The 21932-nt window shown below is 30.8% G+C and overlaps 2 protein-coding genes across 4 annotated transcripts in view; one reads left to right on the top strand and one right to left on the bottom strand.

The window, feature by feature from the left end:
* LOC135123560 (putative nuclease HARBI1) overlaps positions 1-21932 on the bottom strand; it is an 85294-nt gene that overhangs the window by 29184 nt on the left and 34178 nt on the right. The gene's annotated exons all lie outside the window — the stretch shown is intronic.
* LOC135123184 (uncharacterized) lies at positions 12598-19558 on the top strand. Its single transcript, XM_064047679.1, has 6 exons — positions 12598-12788; positions 16580-16635; positions 17591-17719; positions 17775-19289; positions 19342-19437; positions 19479-19558. The coding sequence occupies exons 1-6, from the start codon at positions 12739-12741 to the stop codon at positions 19556-19558; spliced, it is 1926 nt and encodes a 641-aa protein (XP_063903749.1). The 5' UTR covers positions 12598-12738.

The following is a 21932-nucleotide window of genomic DNA, read 5'->3' as shown; positions in this document are numbered from 1 at the left end:
TTGGAGCGTGTAAGTAAATATATTTTGATCAAAAATTGATCATGCTTATCACAATTGTAAACTATCTGCAAGATTTCAAAGGATTTGGTTTTGCAGATTCCAAATTAAATTGCAAAATGTTGTTTCATAATTTTGATTTTTTTTCCAAAAATCTGGACGTTTCCGGTAAAAACTCATCACGGAGTCATAAGCTACATGTGTAGCACTATGTTATTTTATACAATTTAAAACCCATTTACTATGTATAATTTTGAAATGACGTCATCACATTGGTGCGGATGATTAGACAAATTTTGGTTAGCGTTTTACCATCTACATGATATTTCTAATATAAATACAAAATTTGACAACAATCGGTCTAGTATTTTCGGAAATAATATAATATAATATAATAATAAAAATACGGAACGGCAGACAGACGGAAACGGGGGACCTATTTCTCGCACTCAAGGGGTCATGTAAAGTCAAGAAAACGTAAAAGTAGAGAGTCGGCCGACGGACTCGATTACAGTACTTCCTTTGCTTACGCTTAGGAAGTAAAAATATAATAAGTAAAATATAATAAGGATTAATTTATGTGACTAGCTTAGATCTTTTAAAAAAGATTTTAGATAAGTCAAGCATAACGTCAGATTTGTTGGGGTTCCTGAATAATTATATTATCTGAAAGTTTTATTATTTTTGCCAATTGCCAAAAGTTATTGTTATTAGTAATGCTTTAATTTTCTAGCAGTTCATACTCGTCGAAGCAAGGACTAACACTTGCTAAATACAAAATCTCTTAAAATCTCTGCCAACAATTGCACAGAACGATAGGTACATTCGAGGAGTAGAGGGTTCTCGAAAGTAACATTGTTTGCTACTTTTAGCGATAAGTCAATATAGAAATTACAAATATTAAACCGTTTTCTGCTAGAAAAATAATATTAATATTTCTTTTTTGGCAGATTAACCTACAACTTAAAATGATACTTTTCTTTCAGTTAACGACCAAAATTTAACATCAGTAAATTATATTAATTCATAATATTACCCAGAACGACGCTTTTGAGTATGAAAATGCTCAAAATTAACAGTGGGTAAAACATTACATGGAATAGCATAGCGCCGCTAAGTATTAATGATAATAAATCTAATAATAATGTTGTTATAAATGTTGTTACATAATTTGTAAAGATAATATCTAATAGAACGGTTTATAGTTGGTCAGATTTTTTCTAAAAGATTTATCCATTTATAAAAACAAATTTCACAGTATCTTAGATTCTTTAAAAGATTTCTGAATTTTTGACACTTGCCTCACATGCATTAAATTTAATAAATAAAACAATTATTAAGTATTATTTATTTGTCCTTTAAAAATTTAAGGATGGCATCGTAAAAATTTGTTAATTGAATATTTGACTCAATTAACTTGACTAATTAAATAAAAAATCCTTAAATATCCAATTTTCTCGTAGTTCCGGAAACAGAATACTATTTTTAATTTTAATATGTAAGCGTTGCAGCAGTTAAATATATACTATTTGCAGGATAAATTAACATTTTATAATTTGTTTAACGACACCTATCTGACTTGTTAGAATGTATCAAAAGTGAGAAATGTTATGTCTAAACAACATTAGATAAATGTTTTCGTAAGTAAGCAAAGAAAATATTTTTTTCAAACAGCTGGTCATAAGGTATGACTTATTAATAAATTAATTTTGTTTAATTATTCACCCAGCGCAGATCAAAAGGTGTCTCCCCGGATAAAATTAAATCCTATTTTACCAAATTAACTATTTTATAAGAATTTATAAAAACTAGATGTTATACACATCAATTTCTTCGATTTTAGGAGATTAATTCATTCCAAAAAAAAATTAAAACCAAAAATAACAATCTAGTATCGAGTGTATTAGTGAGAGCGACATGTCCCGGAAATGATCGAATGACGTCTGTGTTGACGAAGAATGCGTAGACTTTACAATTTTTCCCACACAAGCTCTTAATATTGTATTTTGTAGCAGTTGACCACGTATCGTTATACAGATAATGGCTGATTACTTTGCTTTGGTGAATAAGCAATTCCTAGATCTCCGCTTATCGAACACACCTCTTTTTCATTTGTTCATCATTATAAAAGAACTTTAAATTTTAAATGTTATTGTTGTTGATCTGCGACCCGCATGCAAAGGGAAATATTTCAGCTGAAAGATAGTTTTATCTAGCGTTGAAAGTTGTTCTTACTGTTAAATAAATTTATAAATTTTTATTGCTATTGGATTTCATCTAGTAATTTTAAATGATAGAATAAGATGCGGACTCTTTTCAGAATTAAATTTGCTTCCTGTTTTTACTTCCCGAGGGTAGGCTAAGGAAGTATTGTAATAAGATCCATCCGGCGAATAACTACTTTCATGTTTTCTCGACTGTCCTAACTAGTCTTAAGTCTTCGGACGGGTACGCTGAGGGTATCCCTAACAGCATCACCGTGTCATCGCTTCCATAGTACGAAGAAATAGGTATCCTGTTTCCATCTGGCTGTTCTCTGTATGTCGGCTGTACGTCGATTTTTACGAGGCAACTAATCTCCAAAACTACTGCACTAACTGTTGTCAAATTGTAGATGTATTTAAGGAATATCGGGTAGGTCGTAAAACGCTAAACAAAATTTGTCTAATCATCTCCACCAATGACATGTTCTTAAAATTTTGCCTAGTACAAATTTTATAAAATTACGTAGTCGAAAACTCGTGAGGTTGTTCATAAATCCGTTCTACTTGACCTAAACATCCAGATTTAAAAAAATATGAAAATTGTATAGCAGCATTTTGCAATGTAACTTTGAACCTGTAAAATCGAATCTTCTTAAATCTTGTAAACGTTTTCAGGTTATCATAATCATGGTAAATCGTTAATGAAGATTTATCAGTTTATCCACTAACAAAAATTTAATTACGTCAACTCAAATTTTAAGAAATTATCCTCGCTCAAATATACAGAATATTATGACTTTGCGCTTGTTGTTTATCAGTGTATAATTTTTAAAATTAATTATACAGGGTTGAATAAAAAAATTAATGAATGAGTCAGTTTATTTTATTGATTAAATCAAGAACGATTCAATCCATTTTCCTTAAAATTTGAGAATGGTATACTGTTATACTATAATACTGTTTCTATCTAAATTGATATATCTGTACTCACAAAAATGTTGATAACGTCATCAATGGAAACAAACTCGTCACACACTTCTTTACATTTACTTTAACATTGCATACATATCTTTAATTAAACGTATAAGGATTACAATAAAAAAATAAAATTCACAAAATTAAATTTCATGATTTTTCAAAGAACCTGTATTTCTTCGCCTGTATTATCCATTCACGATCTTTATATAGTAAAGTAGGCTTTGATATTTTTTAATTAAGTTGGATAAACTGATTTGATGATTTAATTTTTTGTCTGTCAGTAGTCTGATTGACATTTGCTTCGAGCTGGATTGCCACTTTTCTACTTCATTTATTAGATCAGAATTATTCGACAAACAAATGTTTTAATTTTGTCAGCATAGATAATTTGTCATTGTGACAGATTCACAGATCATTGCGACATTATTTAAAAAGAAAATGCCTAAAATAGTTTTACTGCAACAAAAAATTGCAATAAAAAGATGTTTTTTGCAGTTTCGAAAAGACAGGCCCGATTTTTCTTTGGAAGAACTAACTATGAGGGTCTCGAACATATTTTCTGTAATGTAAAAATACGCTGTAAAATATTTTTTAATTTTTTTCTCATAGGTGGGAACATCAACTGTAACGAAAATTGTATCAACAAGGGATCAAAATTTAAAAACATCACTATCTCGTAAGCGAAAACCAACGGATTTATTTACAAATTATATGTTCCGGAAAGACCTGCAACGACAAATTTGGCAACTTAATGAAAAAAACGTATATATTTCAGTCTAGATACTCTTTTGGCATATTCTAGGGAACAGTTGGAATTTAAAGGGGGGCGAACCACATTATATAAAATTCTTAAGTCAATGGGTTATAAAACACAGGGAAGTAAATGGTTGCAAAATTCTATGTGGACAAAAACATGTCGTTGCAGCCAAAATTACTTTTTTGAGAACATATTTACAGTTTCTAAATTCTTGTGAAAATTTGACTTTCGTGTATTTGGATGAAACATGAATCTATCAAAATGGTTCGTCCATTCGTCGCTGGGTGCACGATACTGATCTAAAAAGCAATCCCACCAAAATTAAAAGTGAAGGATCAAGGTTTACTATTCTCCATGCGGGCTGTTCAACGGGGTTCTTGGATGGTTGTAACAATCTTTTAAATTAAAAAAATAACGATAGAGACTATCATAAAACGATGGACGGGACATTTTTCCAAAATTGGGTGGTTAATCAGCTCATTCCTACTTTGGCAAAGTTGAACCAAATATGTGTGGTGGTTTTAGACAATACACCGTATCATTCGGTTCAGTTAGATAAACTACCCACTTTTTCTAGTAAAAAATGTGAAATTCAGGAATGGCTCTTTAAACATTGTGTTGAATTTGACAAAAAAATTTCGAAGAAACAGTGAGATTTAATTAAACCCTTCAGAAACAAAAGAAAACAAAAGATATTTGGTAGACGAGACATTAAGAGAAAGTAGCCATGAAGTACTTAGATTACTTCCGTACCATTGTCAATATAATCCAATTGAAATGGCGTGGGGATTTTGTAGGAACTGTTACAACAAGCATATAAATTCTCAACCTTTATTAAAAAATAGGGTGGAGAATTTATGACTTGAGGCGCTTTCTAAATGTACTCCAAGCATGTGGCAAAATTTTTGTAAACATTGTGAAAAACTTATTTTGGCAAATTGGGAAAAAAATATGGGAAATCTTTCGTACGAATCTATACCTGCTTTCATTATTTCGCTAGGTAAACCTGATTCAGAATCTGAGTTTGAAAATGACGGTGATGATACAGATTTTCATAGCGAAATAATGGAACTGGAGTGAATTGTAGCTTGTCGGGGGTGACATTTTTACGCATCTTTCGTTCTAAATTTACCAAGGAAGTATGTGAAAAACTGTCTGACGTACAACAAAATAAGTATAATTTTAGTTAGATCGTCCACGTTGTTACTTTGCACCAAATTTTAAGCATTTTCATTTTTTTTTGTAACTCTTCATGGACCTGGAGAAGGCGTATAGTAACGTTCTTATTAATACGCGTTTGGAAGTACTTAGTAAAAGCAAATAAAGAGCACTTCCGTAAGCATTAGTAATAGCTATATAGACAAATCATTCAATTTATGGCCGGAAAACTGTTTCAGAAGAGATAAACCCATCAAAGCAATAGAGCAAAGTTGTTGTCTTTTACCAACCCTTTTAGTAATCTTAGAAAAGTGAAAAAAGAAGTTGGAAGATATGGAAATAGGCTGTCACAAAGGTCGAAATTGCCATTTCTAAGAAGAGTGGGCGAGCAGAACGAACTGATGATTGAGAATTAAAGATGAGATGCTAAATGTGGCATGCGACAATAGTCGTATGTAGAACCCCCATTCATATAAAAACAACGTTTAAGTGAAATTTTAGTGTTTGTTCCATACATATGAAATAAAGACTTACAAAAAACCGTATAGCTGTTTTAAATAGCGTAAAGTTTTATGCTTTCTAAGAAATGGATACCGTTAACTTGGTCATTGCTATTGAAAACTGAAAGTATCGGCAACAATGTTTATATTTCTGGCATACTTTTTAACCTTTAATTTAATAAAACATAACCTAACGAAAAAAGTTCACGGAATTTTTATTCTTCTGCATCGAATACCAACAAACTCACTGGATTTTCATGGCCAACCCTACTATATAAAGATCGTGAACGGATAATATTTCATGGGCGCGGGTACGTTTTGTGTAAAAACTTGAGACCAATTCTTACTTCCAGCGCGTAAGCTAAGGAAATATTGTAATGTGGTCCATCGGACGAATGGCCACTTTGATGTGTTCTCGATGCTTCATGACCCCTAGAACACGAAAAAAGTGGTTTTCCGTCTGTCTGTCTGTCTGTCGTCTGTTATCTGTGCTATCAAATTTTGTACGTAAGTTATGACTGTTATGAATATCGTTTAAACGGTAAAACGCCATTATTTACAATAGCAAATGTTTAATTTGTAAAAAATAAGATACCCCTGCACTTGTTGTTTATGAATCCTTGTTGAGTTTTTCCATAGACATCCAGATTTTTGGAATAAAATCAAAATTTTATACTGACAGTTTGCAATTTAGCATTGAAACTGCAAAACCGAAATTTCTGAAATCTTACAAACGTTTTAAGAGTATCCTAAGCATAGTAATTTGTTAATTAAAATTAAAACATTTATACCTTACCACAACGTCTTCACAAAATTTTGCAATGGAGAAAACCCACTTGAAACCTGCACCGATTTTTTTTCTTTGAATGAAAGATCAAAATTTAATATTAATTAAGGAAATTAATATAAACGTATAACTCAGAATGATACTTTTGAGAATCAAGGATGCCTTAAAAGTAACAATGGGTATAATATTGTACAAAAAAATTCAGCAAAGCACATTTTTAATGAAAATCAATTAACTGTAATCATGCTCTGAAAATCGTAAGGAAAATTGTAAGATCGATAGTTATAACAACTTTTTATTTAGATGACGTATTGAAATACATCTCGAATACAACCCACACAACTTCAAATATTTTAGAATTCTAAAATATCTTATCTGAGAGTTCTAGAGTACTACAAATACTGGCAATAACACACATTTCTGCTTGTTCGTACCGGGGGTGTTCAGACTGTTAAAAATTTTTAATTTATACTTCCTGAACTAAGGAAGTATTGTAATCGAGTTCATCGGCCGACTTCTTACTTTTATGTTTTCTCGACCTTTCATGTCCCCAAGAGTACGAAGAAATAGGTCCCCGTTTCCGTCTGTCTGTCTGCTTGCCTTCTGTCCGCATTTTTTAGAGATATTCTCCGAAATTAATGTCCGATTGTTGTCAAATTTTGTATGTACATTAAAAATGTCATGTAGGGGGTAAAACGCTCACCAAAGTTTAGTCAGTCATCCCCACCACCAGTGGGATAACGTTACCTTCAAAATTTACTATAATATATTCTTTTTAATTTTATAAAATAATATATTCTTGCACCTGTCGTGTATGAATCAATGCTGATTTTTCATCCCAGACATCCAGATTTTTGGGAAGAAATTCAAAATTGTATAACAACATTTTGCAATTTAACTTTGAAACTACAAAACCAAATGTTCTGAAATCTTGCAAATGTTTTAAGGTTATAGTAATGATGGTAAATTGCTAATCAAAATTAATTCGAATATCCTATCCCAAAAAAGTGATGACGTCTCTCAAAATTTTGTCAAATACATTATATCTAAATTAAAAATGTATCATCCTATTCATATTTTTCAGAATTGGTTATACAAGGTGACTCAAAAAATGAATGAATGTTTCAATTTATTTTATTGATTACATCAGGAACTGCAAAAACCGAATGCTTTGAAATATTGCAGACCTTTTAAAGTTCCTTATCGTAAGCATGTTAAATTTTTAATCAAAACGTATCTGTTTATCCCCTCCAAAAATTGATGACCACAAATTTTGCCGAGTAAATCCTAGAATTATTTATTCCGGGTGAATGAATGAGGTAATTTATTTTATTGATTAAACCAAGTCACTCCACTTTCCCGAAAATTTGAGAATACAATGATGTTGTTATTATTAGTATTACACTGCACCTATGCAAATTGATATACATGCCCTTGCAAAAATGTTGATGACGTCATCACAAAATTTTGTGAAGGAAAAACTAATTTGAACTATACCCTAGTACGTTTCTTTATATTTACTTGAACATTACATACATATCTTTACTTTAACTTCTAGGGGTTGTCATAGGACAAAATAAAATTCGCAAAATAAAATTTTATAATTTTTCGAAAAAAATCTACATGTTTTATTGTTCTTCAGGGGCGAGGGAACTTTTGTCAAAACAAACTTCGAGCAATTTTTTTTAACTTTCCAAGCCGATGAATATTGGTGAATTTTATTTTTTACAGGCGTGCTCTTATTTAGTTAATACCTATAAGAAACGAGTGCTAAATTGACCAATTATGCACATACTTAAGTGAAAAGCGTGGATTTGATTTTCATATCAGGTACACGTGTATAATATTTTTACAACTGTTCATACAGAGAATTTAACTACTAATAAATGGCTCAATTAATGTATTGATTAACTAAAACATATTTATCTAATTTTCCCGTATTTCTAGACCACAGGCTTATAGGCATTCTGGCAGAAATGCAAGATAAACAAGATTTTAAAATTTGTTTACGAAACTGCAAATGTTTACTGTGATTCAGATGTGAGGGACGTTCTGTCTCAATAACTTTAGATGAATAAACTTATCAATAAATTGATTTTGTTTTAATTTTCCACCAAAGGGTTTCTCGATTCTCCTGGGACAATATTAAATCAAATTTAACTGAATTCACTATTTTCTAAAAAGGTACAAGAAACAAATATTATACACATCAATTTCTTCGATTTTGGAAAATCATTAATTCCACTGGCAAATAAATTTCACAATGAAACTAATAATGTAAACGTTCAGAGTTTAACGTGAGGGCGGCATGTCTGAGAAATTACCGAATGACATCTCTGCTGACGAAGAATGCGTGTGCTTTACATATTTTCCCATACGAGCCCATAACAATGTATTTTGTAGCAGCTGACCGTGTATCGTTATACAGATAATTGCGGATTGCTTTGGTGAGTAAGCGATTCCTCGAAGCCAGCTTATCAAACACAACTTGTTTTTCGTTTGTTTTATACAGTCCCAGAATTAAAGAGCTTTAAATTTTAAATGGCTACATTGAAAAGGAAATTTTTCAGCTGAAAATTATTTTTAAATTATATTTATTAAATGAAATATATATTAAATGAAAGTAGGGTGCTTGAAAATATTGAGTTTTTTTTAATACTTGTGTAAAAAAATAGAGGAAGTTGTTTTTGCTGTTAATAATCAAATGTACATATTTTTTATTAGGTACGAAGAACTTTAAATGGTATAAGAAAACACGGACTCTTTCCAGAATTACACTTATTTTGTGTTTTTTTTTTTTGTTTTCATATAGATTGACGTCACTAATTTATGGAGCACTGAATAAAAATACTTGCTGTTCATTGCTGTAAATGAAATTTGATGGAACTGATTTTGTCATTTACAAGGTATAAAAATAAAAAGGTATAAAAATGAACAATATTTTTAAAATTTTGCGAAAAATTAAAAAAAATTATTTATTTCAATGTAAGTGTGAAATAATCATCATAAAGGACTACTTATTAATTGTTATTATTCTTCAATTTATCACTTTTTATTATCACCTTTAAAATCAAAATCATGTCCGCTATCACTTGATTCATTTCTATGTTTCTTTTCAACAAGAAAATAGTGTCCAAAACTGTCTGGTCGTCGTTAAATCAAAGTTGTTCATACCGATAGGACTGTGGGATCTGTGAGGTTCCCTACAACTTTATAATAGAAAATTGGGTCATTGTTGTCGTCCTTTGTTTCGTACAGAAATTCTTGGAATTTTGCAAATATAAAAATAATAATATTTATATGTGTGTACATATATGTAGATTTTAGAATTATGCAATGAATGCTGAGACTGCTATTATTCTATATAAAAAAAATATTTTAACCAATTTTAGCATCGCAGTTGCAGCATTTTTTCTCAAAAAAGTGCTAGTTTAATGCTCACCAGTAAAAGCTGAAAAGTTCAAATCGATTACATAATATGAAGTGATTTTTTTGAAACTAAGATGAAACCTACATATACTAATAGTAATAACCGACATTGTGTTTCATAATACAACGATCGTTACATTTTCTATGTATAAGTTTAAAAAGAGAAAATGTACTGTAAATAACATAAAGATAAATTATAATATAATTATAAATTAATTTCATGAATGTTTTGCATCTCTGTTAGGCATGGTATGGTTCGTGAGGTATAGCAGACAACTTTTGGTTAAATATTTTACCATCTAGACGATATCCTTAAATTATGTACATTAAACACTCATCACCACGAAACAAGGGCCACCCTTTATTATTATTTTTTTTTTAGAAAAAGGTCCGAAGTTGAGCAAAATAAAATTTGATTTCTGCGAAATATTTAAATATTGTTTTGCAAAGTCTATTGTAATATTTTTATCCAAAAGAACGAAACAAAATATATTTGAATAAAAAACGATAAAAATTAATAACAATCAAACAAAGCTGAAAAAAATTGGTCGAAGGTTATTTCAGCAGAACTTCCCTCGCCATGAAGTATAACAAAACATAATCAGATTTTTCGAAAAATTATAAAATTTGATTAAAAAATTAAAATAAGGATATGTATGTAATGCTAAAATAAATGTAAAGAATCGTGCTACGCGTATATTTAAAATGAGTTTTTCCTTTATTAAATTTTGTGATTAATTTATTTTATTGATGAATTCATTAATTTTTTTGTCACCCTGTATAGAAATTCTATAAAACATGATGTAATGAAATGATAAATCACTAGAATAGATTCATCATATTTAGGCTTTATTCAGCAAAATTTTGAGATGACGTAATCAATGTTTTGGACGGGATGAATATATTTTGATTACAAATGTATCATGCTTACTATAACTTCAAAACGTCTGGAAGATTTCAAAGCAGTCGGTTTTGCAGTTTCTGATTTGATCAATAAAATAAATTAACTCATTCATTAATTTTTGGAGTCATCCTGTATCATCAGTTTTTAGGGGTGCGGTAAACGGATAAAGTTTAATAAACGTTTTATTAAGATTTCGATAACCCTAAAACGTTTACGAGGTTTCAGATCGTTTAGTTTCGCAATTTCACAGTTAACTGTAAAATGCTGTTATACAATTTTGATCTTTTTACAAAAATTTGGATGCTCAGTGTAAAAACAAGTGGAGCAATATGTTACTTCGTTAAATTTATATAACACTGGTGAGTGAGTCTACATATATATATAATTTCACAACAATCAGTCTAGTAGTTTCGAACATCATCGATGTAATAAAAACTTAAACCTACCACAAGCAGATGACAGACAGGCCGAAGCGGGAAGTATAAACAGAAGCAGATGCATTGGAATTGGATGTTTATTATATGTAGTATGTAAATCATAATACACTTAAAAATTTTAAACCTGTTATAGTTTCAGAAATGAAGTATAAGGTTAGGCGTTAGAGTTAATATTTCTAACAGAAATCAGAGAAAAACAATCAAAGCGACCAGAAATTTGCATGTTTTTCGGAAAAATATGCGATTAGATGTTTATCACACGAATTACAAATATTTTTTGTAGCTAGAGCAGATGTTTTTAAAAAGGCCAGTTTTTCTCAAAAAAAAACAAGTTTTATTACCTTCACCTTAGAAATTTGCGCAAATTTTAACAAAATTCACAGCTTTTCATCCTTCATCAAAGTTTTAATACAGACTGAAGCTAGACTGGTTACGTGTTAATTAATAAATTGAAAACATGTTAATACAACATACTCTACCCTCTATGTAATGCATGTTGCATTACAGTTGCAAATTCATACCTAATCTTTGCTTTACTGCACCAACTAATTTTGCGTCTTCTAACGTAAAAATATTTCTCTGCCAATAAAAGAGAAGATATTGATTGTAGCATCCCGTTTGCGATTGTAAAATGGCATTTGCTGGATAATTAAAAAAGGGAATGTCATCGGTAGTACCGCCTCACATCAAGATCTCTTCTCTCAGTTTTGACTATTTTTATCATTTTGTATGAAACTATAACGTTTATCCCCACAATAGCGAAAACGCAATATATTTGTCGACGGATTCCGCCCATTGCGTTGACATTCTCTAGAAACTTTTTTAGACGATTTTTAATTATCATAGTAGCGGGTGTTCAATTGAAAGAGTCATCTAGTTCGTGTTGCTTGTTTGATAGAAGAAAATGTAGTGAAAAGCGCCAAGTTAGGTAATTCATACAATAGTATTGATATTTCCGCGTGGTTAGCTATTAATTGTGAAGTTGATTGTAGACATACCATGATATTGAAAAAAAATCTAAAGCGTGTTTTGAAATTTATATAAAAATAAAATATGTTGGCCGTATCATTATGTTTGTCTAACGTTGTTTAAATCTGTTGATTTGACGTATGTTTGATACGGAATGAGTTATCATTGACATTGATTTGCAAAATTTCAAAATACAAACATGACATCTCATATACGAAAACGTCAGCAATCCCCAATGATGCGGTGGAAATACAAATAATAAAAAGTATTCCAAAGTACGCTTAACAAGATTTTTTTCGGTCAAATGATACAAAAATCAAGGCCAACCTGATGACTTTTTCAGTTGAACACCCGATCCCTTTAAACTTGTATGTTTAATACGCATCTCGCTGACGGCAGCGTCGCGCCATTGAAAACCGAATTGATCGAGTCATATTATTTTCTCGCGGTTGTACTGACGAATGGTACGACCTATCCGGGGTGTCGTATCAGTTTGACTATATGTTTTCACCCAGAAAGAAATTTTAATTGTTTTTTTTTTGTTTGTTAATTTTTAATTAAACGAATCAAAAATTGTTGTGTTATAAAATGCTTCAGTGAGAAGTTTATTGTGAAAATATGGCAGAAGAAGGATCGAGTTGTAGTTTGTCAAATTCACAAGCAACAAGGTAGGTATAATTTCAACTAAATTACAAAAGTAGACCGCTAGTCCCAAGTGTTTGTGCAAATTACTGTAAGAGTTTACCTGTTTCTCAGTATTTTAAAGTTAACGAAACATGAAAATCCATTCCCATAGCAAAGCAAATGAGTATACATAGTTTAGTTTTTTCGATAAAATGGCTATTTACCGTAAATGTAGAACATTTACCACCATTATTTGTGGAAGAAATGACAGGCTCTTGTTTTAACAGCAACACCCAAGAATAAAATTAATTTAGAAGCTAAAAGAAATAGTTAACTGCTTCTTAAAACAAGAAGCTGTTTTTCTCTTACATCGATATGATGTTAAGAATCAAGGCTGTCTAATGGATAAGCACTTTCGTTCTACAGTTTAAATTAATTAATATAGGGAGTATATCGATGTGGCAAACGAGAATTTAATTTGAGTTTGAAATGTAACTTCAGAACCAGGCTACATACTTTTTTAATATTTCTAAAACAAAATTGGTCAAATGTTATTTGGACAGAACTTCCGTTGCACTTGAAGTTCAGCATTTTCGAAAAACTATAAAATTTGGTGTTGCAATTTTTTTTTATCTGAATCCCTTTAAGAATAAACATATGTATGTAATGTAAAAATACATGTAAAGAAGCGTGCTCCGCGTACATGTCTGAGTATTTACAAAATTTGTGATGACGTCATCAAATTTTTGCAACGACAAGTATATCAACTTGGATTGGTGCAGTGTAATACTAATAATAACAGTATTACATTCCCAACTTTTTTGAGAAAATGGAGTGAGCCGTTCCTGATTTAATCAATAAATTAAATTGACTCATTCATTAATTAATCTAAACCCTCTTTACAAGCAATTCTTACACGATCATAAGTACAAATTGATCATATTTTGCAGATTTTAGGTAGAATTTATTCGTCAAAATTTTGAGATATCGGCATTAATTTTTTGGGGGAAGTAAGCTGATATATTTTGATTAACAAATTTACCATGCTTACAATACTTTTAACACGTCCGCAAGATTTCAAAGCACTCGGTTTTGCAGTTCCTGATTTAATCAATAAAATAAATTCACTCATTTTTTTTAGTCATACTGTATAAGCAAATAGAAATATAAAAATAGAAAACATGAATGGAATGATAAATCACAAGTACCTATAGATTCAACATATTTTACATATTGTAGTTAGGATTTATTCGGCAAAAATTTTGAGGCGACGTCATTCATATTTTTGGGGGATAAGCAAATATATTTTGATAAAAAATTTAGCGTGTTTATGATAGCTTTAAAGCATCTGCAAGAAATTCAAAGCATTTGGTTTTGCAGATTCAAATTGAAATTACACAACGTTGTATAATTTTGATTTTTTTGCAAAAATTTTGACGTTTCAGGTAAAAACTCAACACGGATTCATAAACTACATGTGTAGGACTATGTTTTTTATATAATTTTAAACCCATTTACAACGTACAATTTTGATTTGACGTCATCACATTATTGGCTGCGATGATTAGACAAAGTTTGTTTCACTTTTTACCAAATACGTGATATTCATAATACACATAAGTTGACAACAATCGGTCCAGTGGTTTCGGAGATCATTTGTCTAGCAAAAATTGTCACGAATGGTGGACAAACAGACACAGATAGACGGACAGACGAAAACGGAAGACCCATTTTTACTTCCCGATCGTAAGCAAAGGAAGTATTGTAATCGAGTCCATCGCACGAATAACCACTTTTTTTACAAATTCGTCACGTACTTTGTAAGATAAATTATAATTTTTTTTAGTAAAAATTTAATTTTATTAAATTAATATATTTTTTTTTAATGGAACACTCGACATATTTTTATTTTCCGAGCTAAGCTAAGGAGTACTGTAATCAAGTCCATCGCGACTCGCTACTTTTATGTTTTCTCGGCGTTCATGAGTTCATGACACTTAGAATATGGAAACATAAGTCTCTCTTCCGTCTGTCTATGCCATCTGTCCGCGTCTATGTCGATTTTTGTTAGACAGATAAATTGCTAAACTACCGGACCGATTATTTTCAAATTTTGAATGCATATTAGGCATATTGTGTGGTTGATAAAAGGCTGACGAAAATTTGCTGATTATCCTCACCACAATGCGATGACGTGATCCTAACAATTTACAATATTGAATTTTTTTTAAATTTTATAAAATTGCTTACTCTTCCACTTGTAGATTGTGAATCCGTGTTGAGTTTTTATCTTAAGCATCAAGAGAAAAAAAAATCTAAATTTTATAACAAACACTTTATAATTTAACTTTGAAATTGCAAAACCGAATGTTCTGAAACCTTGTAAACGTTTTAAGGTTATTGGAAACATTGTTAATCAAAATTTATCACTTTGCGACCTTCCTAAAAACTGATGACAGTGACGACGTCATCTCAAAATTTTGACAAATGAATTCTAAAATGTGCAAAATTGATGGGTCTGTACATTATCACTCAATTTATATTTTTGTTAAAATTCCTTACACATGGTGACTCAAAGGAATTAATGAATGAGTCAGTTTATTTTATTGATCAAATCGGAAACTGCAGAACCGTTTAAAGTTATCCTAAGCATGGCAAATTTGTAATCAAAATGGATCTGTTTATCCCTTCCAAAAAAATTGATACATTCTGAAAATGTGGAAAATGTGATGAGCCTAGATCTGTGATTCATTTTTACATTAATATTTTTTAAAATAGCTTATATAGGGTAGTTCAAAAAAATGAGTAATAAAAATAATGAAAGAGTCAATTTATTTTATTAATTAAATCAGAAACGGTTTACTCCATTTTACCGAAATTTTGGGAATACAATAATGTTGTTTTTGATCTATACAAACAGAACACGTGTCCTTGCAAAAATGTTGATGACGTCATCACAAAAGTTTGTGAAGCAAAAACTGATTTGAAACATACGCGTAGGACGCTTCTTTACGTTTATTTTAACATTACATACATACCTTTATTTTATTTTTTAGCGGTTTTCATTTTAGAAATCTTTTTTTTTTACTACAAAAAATCAAGTAGAACTACTATTCTAAAACCAATAATTAAAAAGTTATTTAGTAAAATAAGTCAAAAACTATCTATTTAATTCAAATCTACTTGCTTGAAAAATAAGTGTCTCATAAAGATTGTTCTTTTTTTTTAATTTAATGAAACTAAGCAAATGAAAAACATGGTTGTTAATTTTTCAGGCTACTGGGTTTTCATAAGGAAATATAATTTTTCTTCTATTTCATTGAATAACTTTTTTATTATTAATTTTAGTATATTGGTTACTTTTGATTCTGTATGGTAAATATGCAAAGGATTCGTTTATTAAAAAATACACTGGGTACATTTAATAATATGACGTTGATGTCATTTCCGGTCTTACCAGAAGCGAAAATTAAAGACTGTTACAATGAAATTAATCTTCTAGTATGACACAAATTTGCCCAAACAACAAAGTACCTATCTTCAGAAATAAAAAAGTTGTAGGAGTTGTATCAAATAAAAAAGGCAACTCAGAAGTAATCAGTTTTTGGAAGAAATCTACTACCCATATTTTTATTACATTTTGCTATTAGGCTGTTTATATGAACAACTTCGTAACTATTTTTACTTTAATTAAAAGAAGAAATATATCGAGTGGGTTAGAGTGTCAAACTAAAATATTAATCATACTTTAGATAACAAGTAATTTACTGTCCAAATTTTTTGGACTAATTTTGAGAAACCTATACATTTGAACTGTAGTTACAATTTGTTGTAGAACTGCAGTGGATGAGCATCAAGATGAAGATGAAAATCGCGACGATGCCATTGGTGGTAAGAGTTTGAATAATCTATTTCGTAATTTTAAACTATTATATTTAAAAGGGAGAATATACAAAGATTGAGTAACGAAGCGCGCGTTTCTTGGTATCTCATTAATAACTTAAATAGTATACACAACTTGTTTTTTTTTTTTAATAGAACATCTTCCACATTTTGCGTATTCTTATTAGGCTTTCGTAGACTTTAAAGTTATAGTTTGTTAGGTTTTTAGGAATATCGATTATTTGGTAAAACTCAAACCAAAATTTAATCATCTCCTTTGCAAAATTAAAAAAATTATTTTACATGATACATTTAGCTTTCATGCTGATTTAACTGATTGTTTCAAATACAGTGTTTTAAATAATTTTAGAGCTACTTACAAAATATGTTCAATTCGTTCAATTCATTTGATTAATTTTCAAACTGGAATAGTATTGATTAAAAAAACGATTTGCGTAGTCTTTATGACAGTCCAATTCAATTGTTTTCACATGTTCACACAAAACTTCATCTCAATCAGTATCTAATAAAGACACATAAAATATAAACACATATAAAAATTGTTGGGGTACTCTTAATGATTATCCCATTATCAAATCTGAAAAAGTATCGCCATTTAGCGCGACATTCTGAAGTAAACAAACAATTTTTTGCTACAAAGCATTCCTGGAGAAAAACTTCATTTTATTTTTTAGTTAATGTAACTTTACATAATTTATTGTTACTAAGTTACAACACTCTAAACCTAAAATTAATCTCGCAATTAAAGTCCACGTAGAAGTTGTAGTGCCAAAGAAGTTAAACAGTTTAGAATTATGTAACTAACTTCGTTTGAAAAACTAAGCTTGTTAAATTTATTGCTAAAGTACAATGTGCTTCTTTTTTAATGATAAATAGTTAGGCATAAAAAAAACTGACAAAGTATATATATTTGTTTTATATTAACACTCTTTAAAACTTTTAGAAAGAAGTAGTCAAGCTAAAAAGAATTATTGTCTATATTGCAAGCGATTTCTGTCAAAAATTACACCGCACTTGGAACGAAAACATAAGGATGAAGCAGATGTAAAACAATTTATGATTTTACCAAAAGGTAAAACTGACCGTACAGCAAAGTTTTTCAGATAAGATTTTTCACCTTTTTTTAGGCTGCAAAGAGAGAAAACGGATCATTGACACTATTAGAAAAATGGGCAATTTCTCTTATAATCAAACTCAAAAAAGCACTGGTATAATTGTATGCCGAAGGAAAAAAAATTTAGAAATTTCAAAACGAATTTACAGTGTTTGTCCTAATTGTAAAGGCTACTTTGTGACTTCAGCAATAAGAAAACACTTCAAAAATTGTGCTGGTAAAAACGATAAAAAAAAAGGCATTTTGGTAATGAGTCGCAAACTGGACATTGATGTTCATCAAAAAGCATCGGACATTCTCAAATACAAAGTTTTACCTGTTATGAGACTAGATAGCGTATGCACTGTTGTTCGCAACGATGCATTTTTAATAACATATGGAAACAAGTTATGCTCCAAGTATAGATCACCCCACATGTATAAAATGATAAGAACAAGATTGAGGCTATTGGGAACATTTTTTTTAGAAATGAATAAACTGCAAAATAATATTCAGTGTTTCGCCGATATATTTGATCCTATTTATTACGAGCATACTGTGAAAGCCATAAATACGATAGCAAGATTAGATGCAGAAAGTGGTAAATACGGAGCCCCTTCCACCGCGTTCAATTTGGGTATTTTAATTAAACACTGTGCAACTTTATACATTGCTCAATGTATCCAAAACAGCTGTTGGGAAAAGAAAACAAATGCTGAAAATTATTTAAAAGTATTGACTGAAGATATTGGAATTTCTGTTAATAAAACAGTCATAGAAAACCAAAAAGAGTTCAAAAGAAAGAAAAAAATATTATTACCCCAAAACAATGACATTAAAATATTGTCGTCTTTTTTAACAAAAAATAGAAGAAATCATTATAATAATTTAAAAAATGTGGGCTTTAAATACGACGACTGGTTAAATTTAGCGTCCTACACGCTAATTTCACTACAGTTGTTCAACAGGCGTAGGGCAGGGGAAATTGAAAGAGTGCTGATAACCGATTTTTTAAATTTTCAATCCGTTGATGAGGTACAAGATAAAGAAATATATGATGCTTTGTCGGAAGAATCCAAAACAGTAGCCAAGAAGTATGTAAGATTTGAGGCCCGCGGTAAGTTGGGAAGGGGAGTCCCAGTTTTAATCCATCGAGAGTTGTTGCAAAGCATTGAATATATTTTAAATAACCGAAAAAAAGCAGGCGTGATGGAAAAAAATCCATATCTATTTGGTATTCCTGGCAATGAAAGCACTCATTTAAGCGCTTGCCAGTTAATGAGAAAATTTTCTCAAGCTTGCGGAGCCAAAAATCCAACACTATTGCGTGGTACAACGCTTAGAAAACACATTGCCACTAGATCCGCTACAATGAATTTACAAGAAAGTGATGTCTCCGACTTGGCTAATTTTATGGGCCATGCAGAAAAAATTCATAGAGAACACTATAAACTACCCATCGTTACAAGAGAAATTACCAAAATGGCACAAATATTGGAAAAAGCTGAGGGCAAAACTGCCAAAGACAATGAAAAACTAGGTTCAAAAGGTAAGGAACCACATTTCTCGTTAAAATAACTTTGTATGACTTATGACTTCAGATACGCCGAACTGTGTTGTACTATTAGAAAAATTACAGCAGGAAAATATTTTTTCAGAGAAAGATACAGGTAATCTTCTTGATCGATTGGAAACAGGTAAATTTAGACTGTTTAAAAGCGAAGAATATTTTCAATAGGTATTATATTTCAGATGATGATAAACTTCATGCAGTCTTGCCAGACCAGCCCCAACCTGGTAAATTTACAAAGTGGATAAAAATAATTATACGATGTTTTATAATTTCAGGTTGCAGCAAATATTACATATCAGACGAAGAAGATGACTCTGTTGTGGTGCAGAGCAGGACAAACGGTTTGTTGTTTGTATGTTTTGTAACACTTTACTTTGTTGTAATTTATTTAGCTGGTCGAGGAGGAATAAAAGCGAGAAAATCTAAAACAACTCGAAAGATTGATTCAACACCTACAAAAAAACCACACGGTAAGTTTTGAAATTAAATGCGCTAAAGTGTTCATCGTTAATGATTAATTGCAGTCAGAATCGCTTGGGTTACGCCAGAAAGACATGCTGTAAAATCAGCTTTTCAAACACATATCGATCAAGGAACACTACCGTCTTTTCAAGAGTGCCGGGAAGCACAAATGAAGTTTCCAGTCTTGCAGCGTAGAAACTTGGCCACCATTAAAACCAAAATTAGTAATGAGATTCGACGCCGGAAACTACGATTTCAATAGCCACAAGAAGAGGAACTTCCAGTTTTGAAGTTATCAGTTATCAAATTCTATTATCAGTGATAATTTCTTATTGTTTGTTATAGTCAGTTTAATAAATTATCATATTTTTATAATAAATTTTCGTTTTAATGTTTTATATATTAAATCAAAAAGAAATAAACGATTTTCAGATTCAAAACAATATTCGTTTAAAGAAGAAAACAGATTCTTTAACAGACACCTTGTTAATCAGTGTTGTTACGATTACCTTTGAGGTGGTTAGTGTCCTGCGCCATTTCACTGCTTTTATTTAAGTACAGTGTGATATGGTCCTTTATTTCTGGTTTCATGATGTACCCACACTTTTAACGATTCGATTTTTACAAATACGTAAAGTTCATAAACCAAATTTTACAGTTTGTCTAATGATCTGAGAAAAGATTTTTTTTGGTGTAGGCTAAACATTGTATTACTATTTACAGAACAATGACTATTAAAGAAATAATTTTTAATATTATTTTATCAGGAAAAGCACTTCCACAGTTTTGATATGGTGACCATTGGCTTTAAGGCCAACATCTAATCGGAATTATGGAATTTCGGGGAGTTCCCCAAATTTCCATAATTTCGATTGTGACATTTGGGAATATCAACTATTATTTACAAGTTATGTGCAGTACCGTTGCTGCTGAACACTAGGCAGTGTTTCATCGTCTGAAAGTTTGTACTGATACTTTTGAGATTTTTATTTGTGAACAGTTTTCCTTAACAAAACTTCAGTGGTATAGATATGAATATGATAGCCGTCACTGTACGAAGATGTTTTGATAATAGATAATTATTTTATGAAAAGTTTAAGTGATACTTTATGTGAAGGAGTATGGATAATTAAAAGCTGAGCGATAGTGAGGCGAATTAAGTCGATACGGGCTAAAATAGTATTGTTGGTTGTCTATATAATTTTGAGTTAATAACGATAAGCAAAGATAAGAAACTTGTAATTGCATGTAATATTATTATCCCAAGACCTAAGACAAAATAAGAATCAAATCAACACACAAAAATTTATTAGAAGTACGCTTGGAGTAAGAATGTAACACGACGAACAAAGAAACAAGTATATAAGACAATAGTAAGACCTACAGTCCTGTACGCTAGTGAAACATGGACGCTAATGAACGAAAATGAACAGAAGTTGGAAGTATGGGAACGCAAAATACTACGAAAGATATATGGAGGTATAAAAAACTAGACCAATGGAGAAGGAGAACAAACCGAGAGATCGAGGAAATATACGGAGAACCAACAATCACGAAGATAATCAGAGCACGGAGACTAAGATGGCTAGGCCACGTCGGAAGAGCACCAGAGGAAAGGACAATTGGGAAAGTATTAGACCGCCTAAAAGGAGGAAAGAAAAAGAGAGGAAGGCCAAAACTGAAGTGGATAGACGATGTTCGAAAAGATCTTCAAAACTTAGGCATTGAAGATTGGAGATCCAAAGCAGCCGACAGGAACAAATGGAAAATTATTGTTAAAAAAGCCCAGGGCCTTTAAGGCCTGCAGAGCTGAATTATATATATACGCTTGGAGATAATTGTGTTTTCAAATAACACACATAGTGCTGACAATAATTTAAAACTAGTATTTGGTCATAGCTCCGTTTTAGGCAATCACTTGACCTAGTCTATATAGCATTGAGTGTATTAAATTTCGAATATCATATTCACTGATTTCCCCCAACAAGTTTGAATTCGTTAAGATAATTATCAACAGTTTGTGGTCTAAATATGTTGTAGCTATCTGGCGGAATCAAAACAATTTGCTCTTAAATGATTTAAACGGGCAGTATCTTCTTGTAGCTCTGCCTGAACTAACTTTTCGTTATAATGATTGGTCCTGTTCCCAGCATTTAT

The sequence above is a fragment of the Zophobas morio genome, unplaced genomic scaffold, assembly GCF_036711695.1.
Source record: "Zophobas morio isolate AGI-343-1 ecotype UQ-CSIRO unplaced genomic scaffold, CSIRO_AGI_Zmor_V1 ptg000006l, whole genome shotgun sequence".
NCBI lineage: Eukaryota > Metazoa > Arthropoda > Insecta > Coleoptera > Tenebrionidae > Zophobas > Zophobas morio.
The sequence above is the reverse complement of the archived record's forward strand: the minus strand, read 5'-3'. Positions and strand labels throughout refer to the sequence as shown.

Coding starts and splice junctions, on each gene's coding strand:
- LOC135123184 (XM_064047679.1), top strand. CDS start 12,739: ATGGCAGAAGAAGGATCGAGTTGTAGTTTGTCAAATTCACAAGCAACA. Junction 12,789..16,579: donor TCAAATTCACAAGCAACAAG/GTAGGTATAATT, acceptor AATTTGTTGTAG/AACTGCAGTGGATGAGCATC. Junction 16,636..17,590: donor TCGCGACGATGCCATTGGTG/GTAAGAGTTTGA, acceptor TAAAACTTTTAG/AAAGAAGTAGTCAAGCTAAA.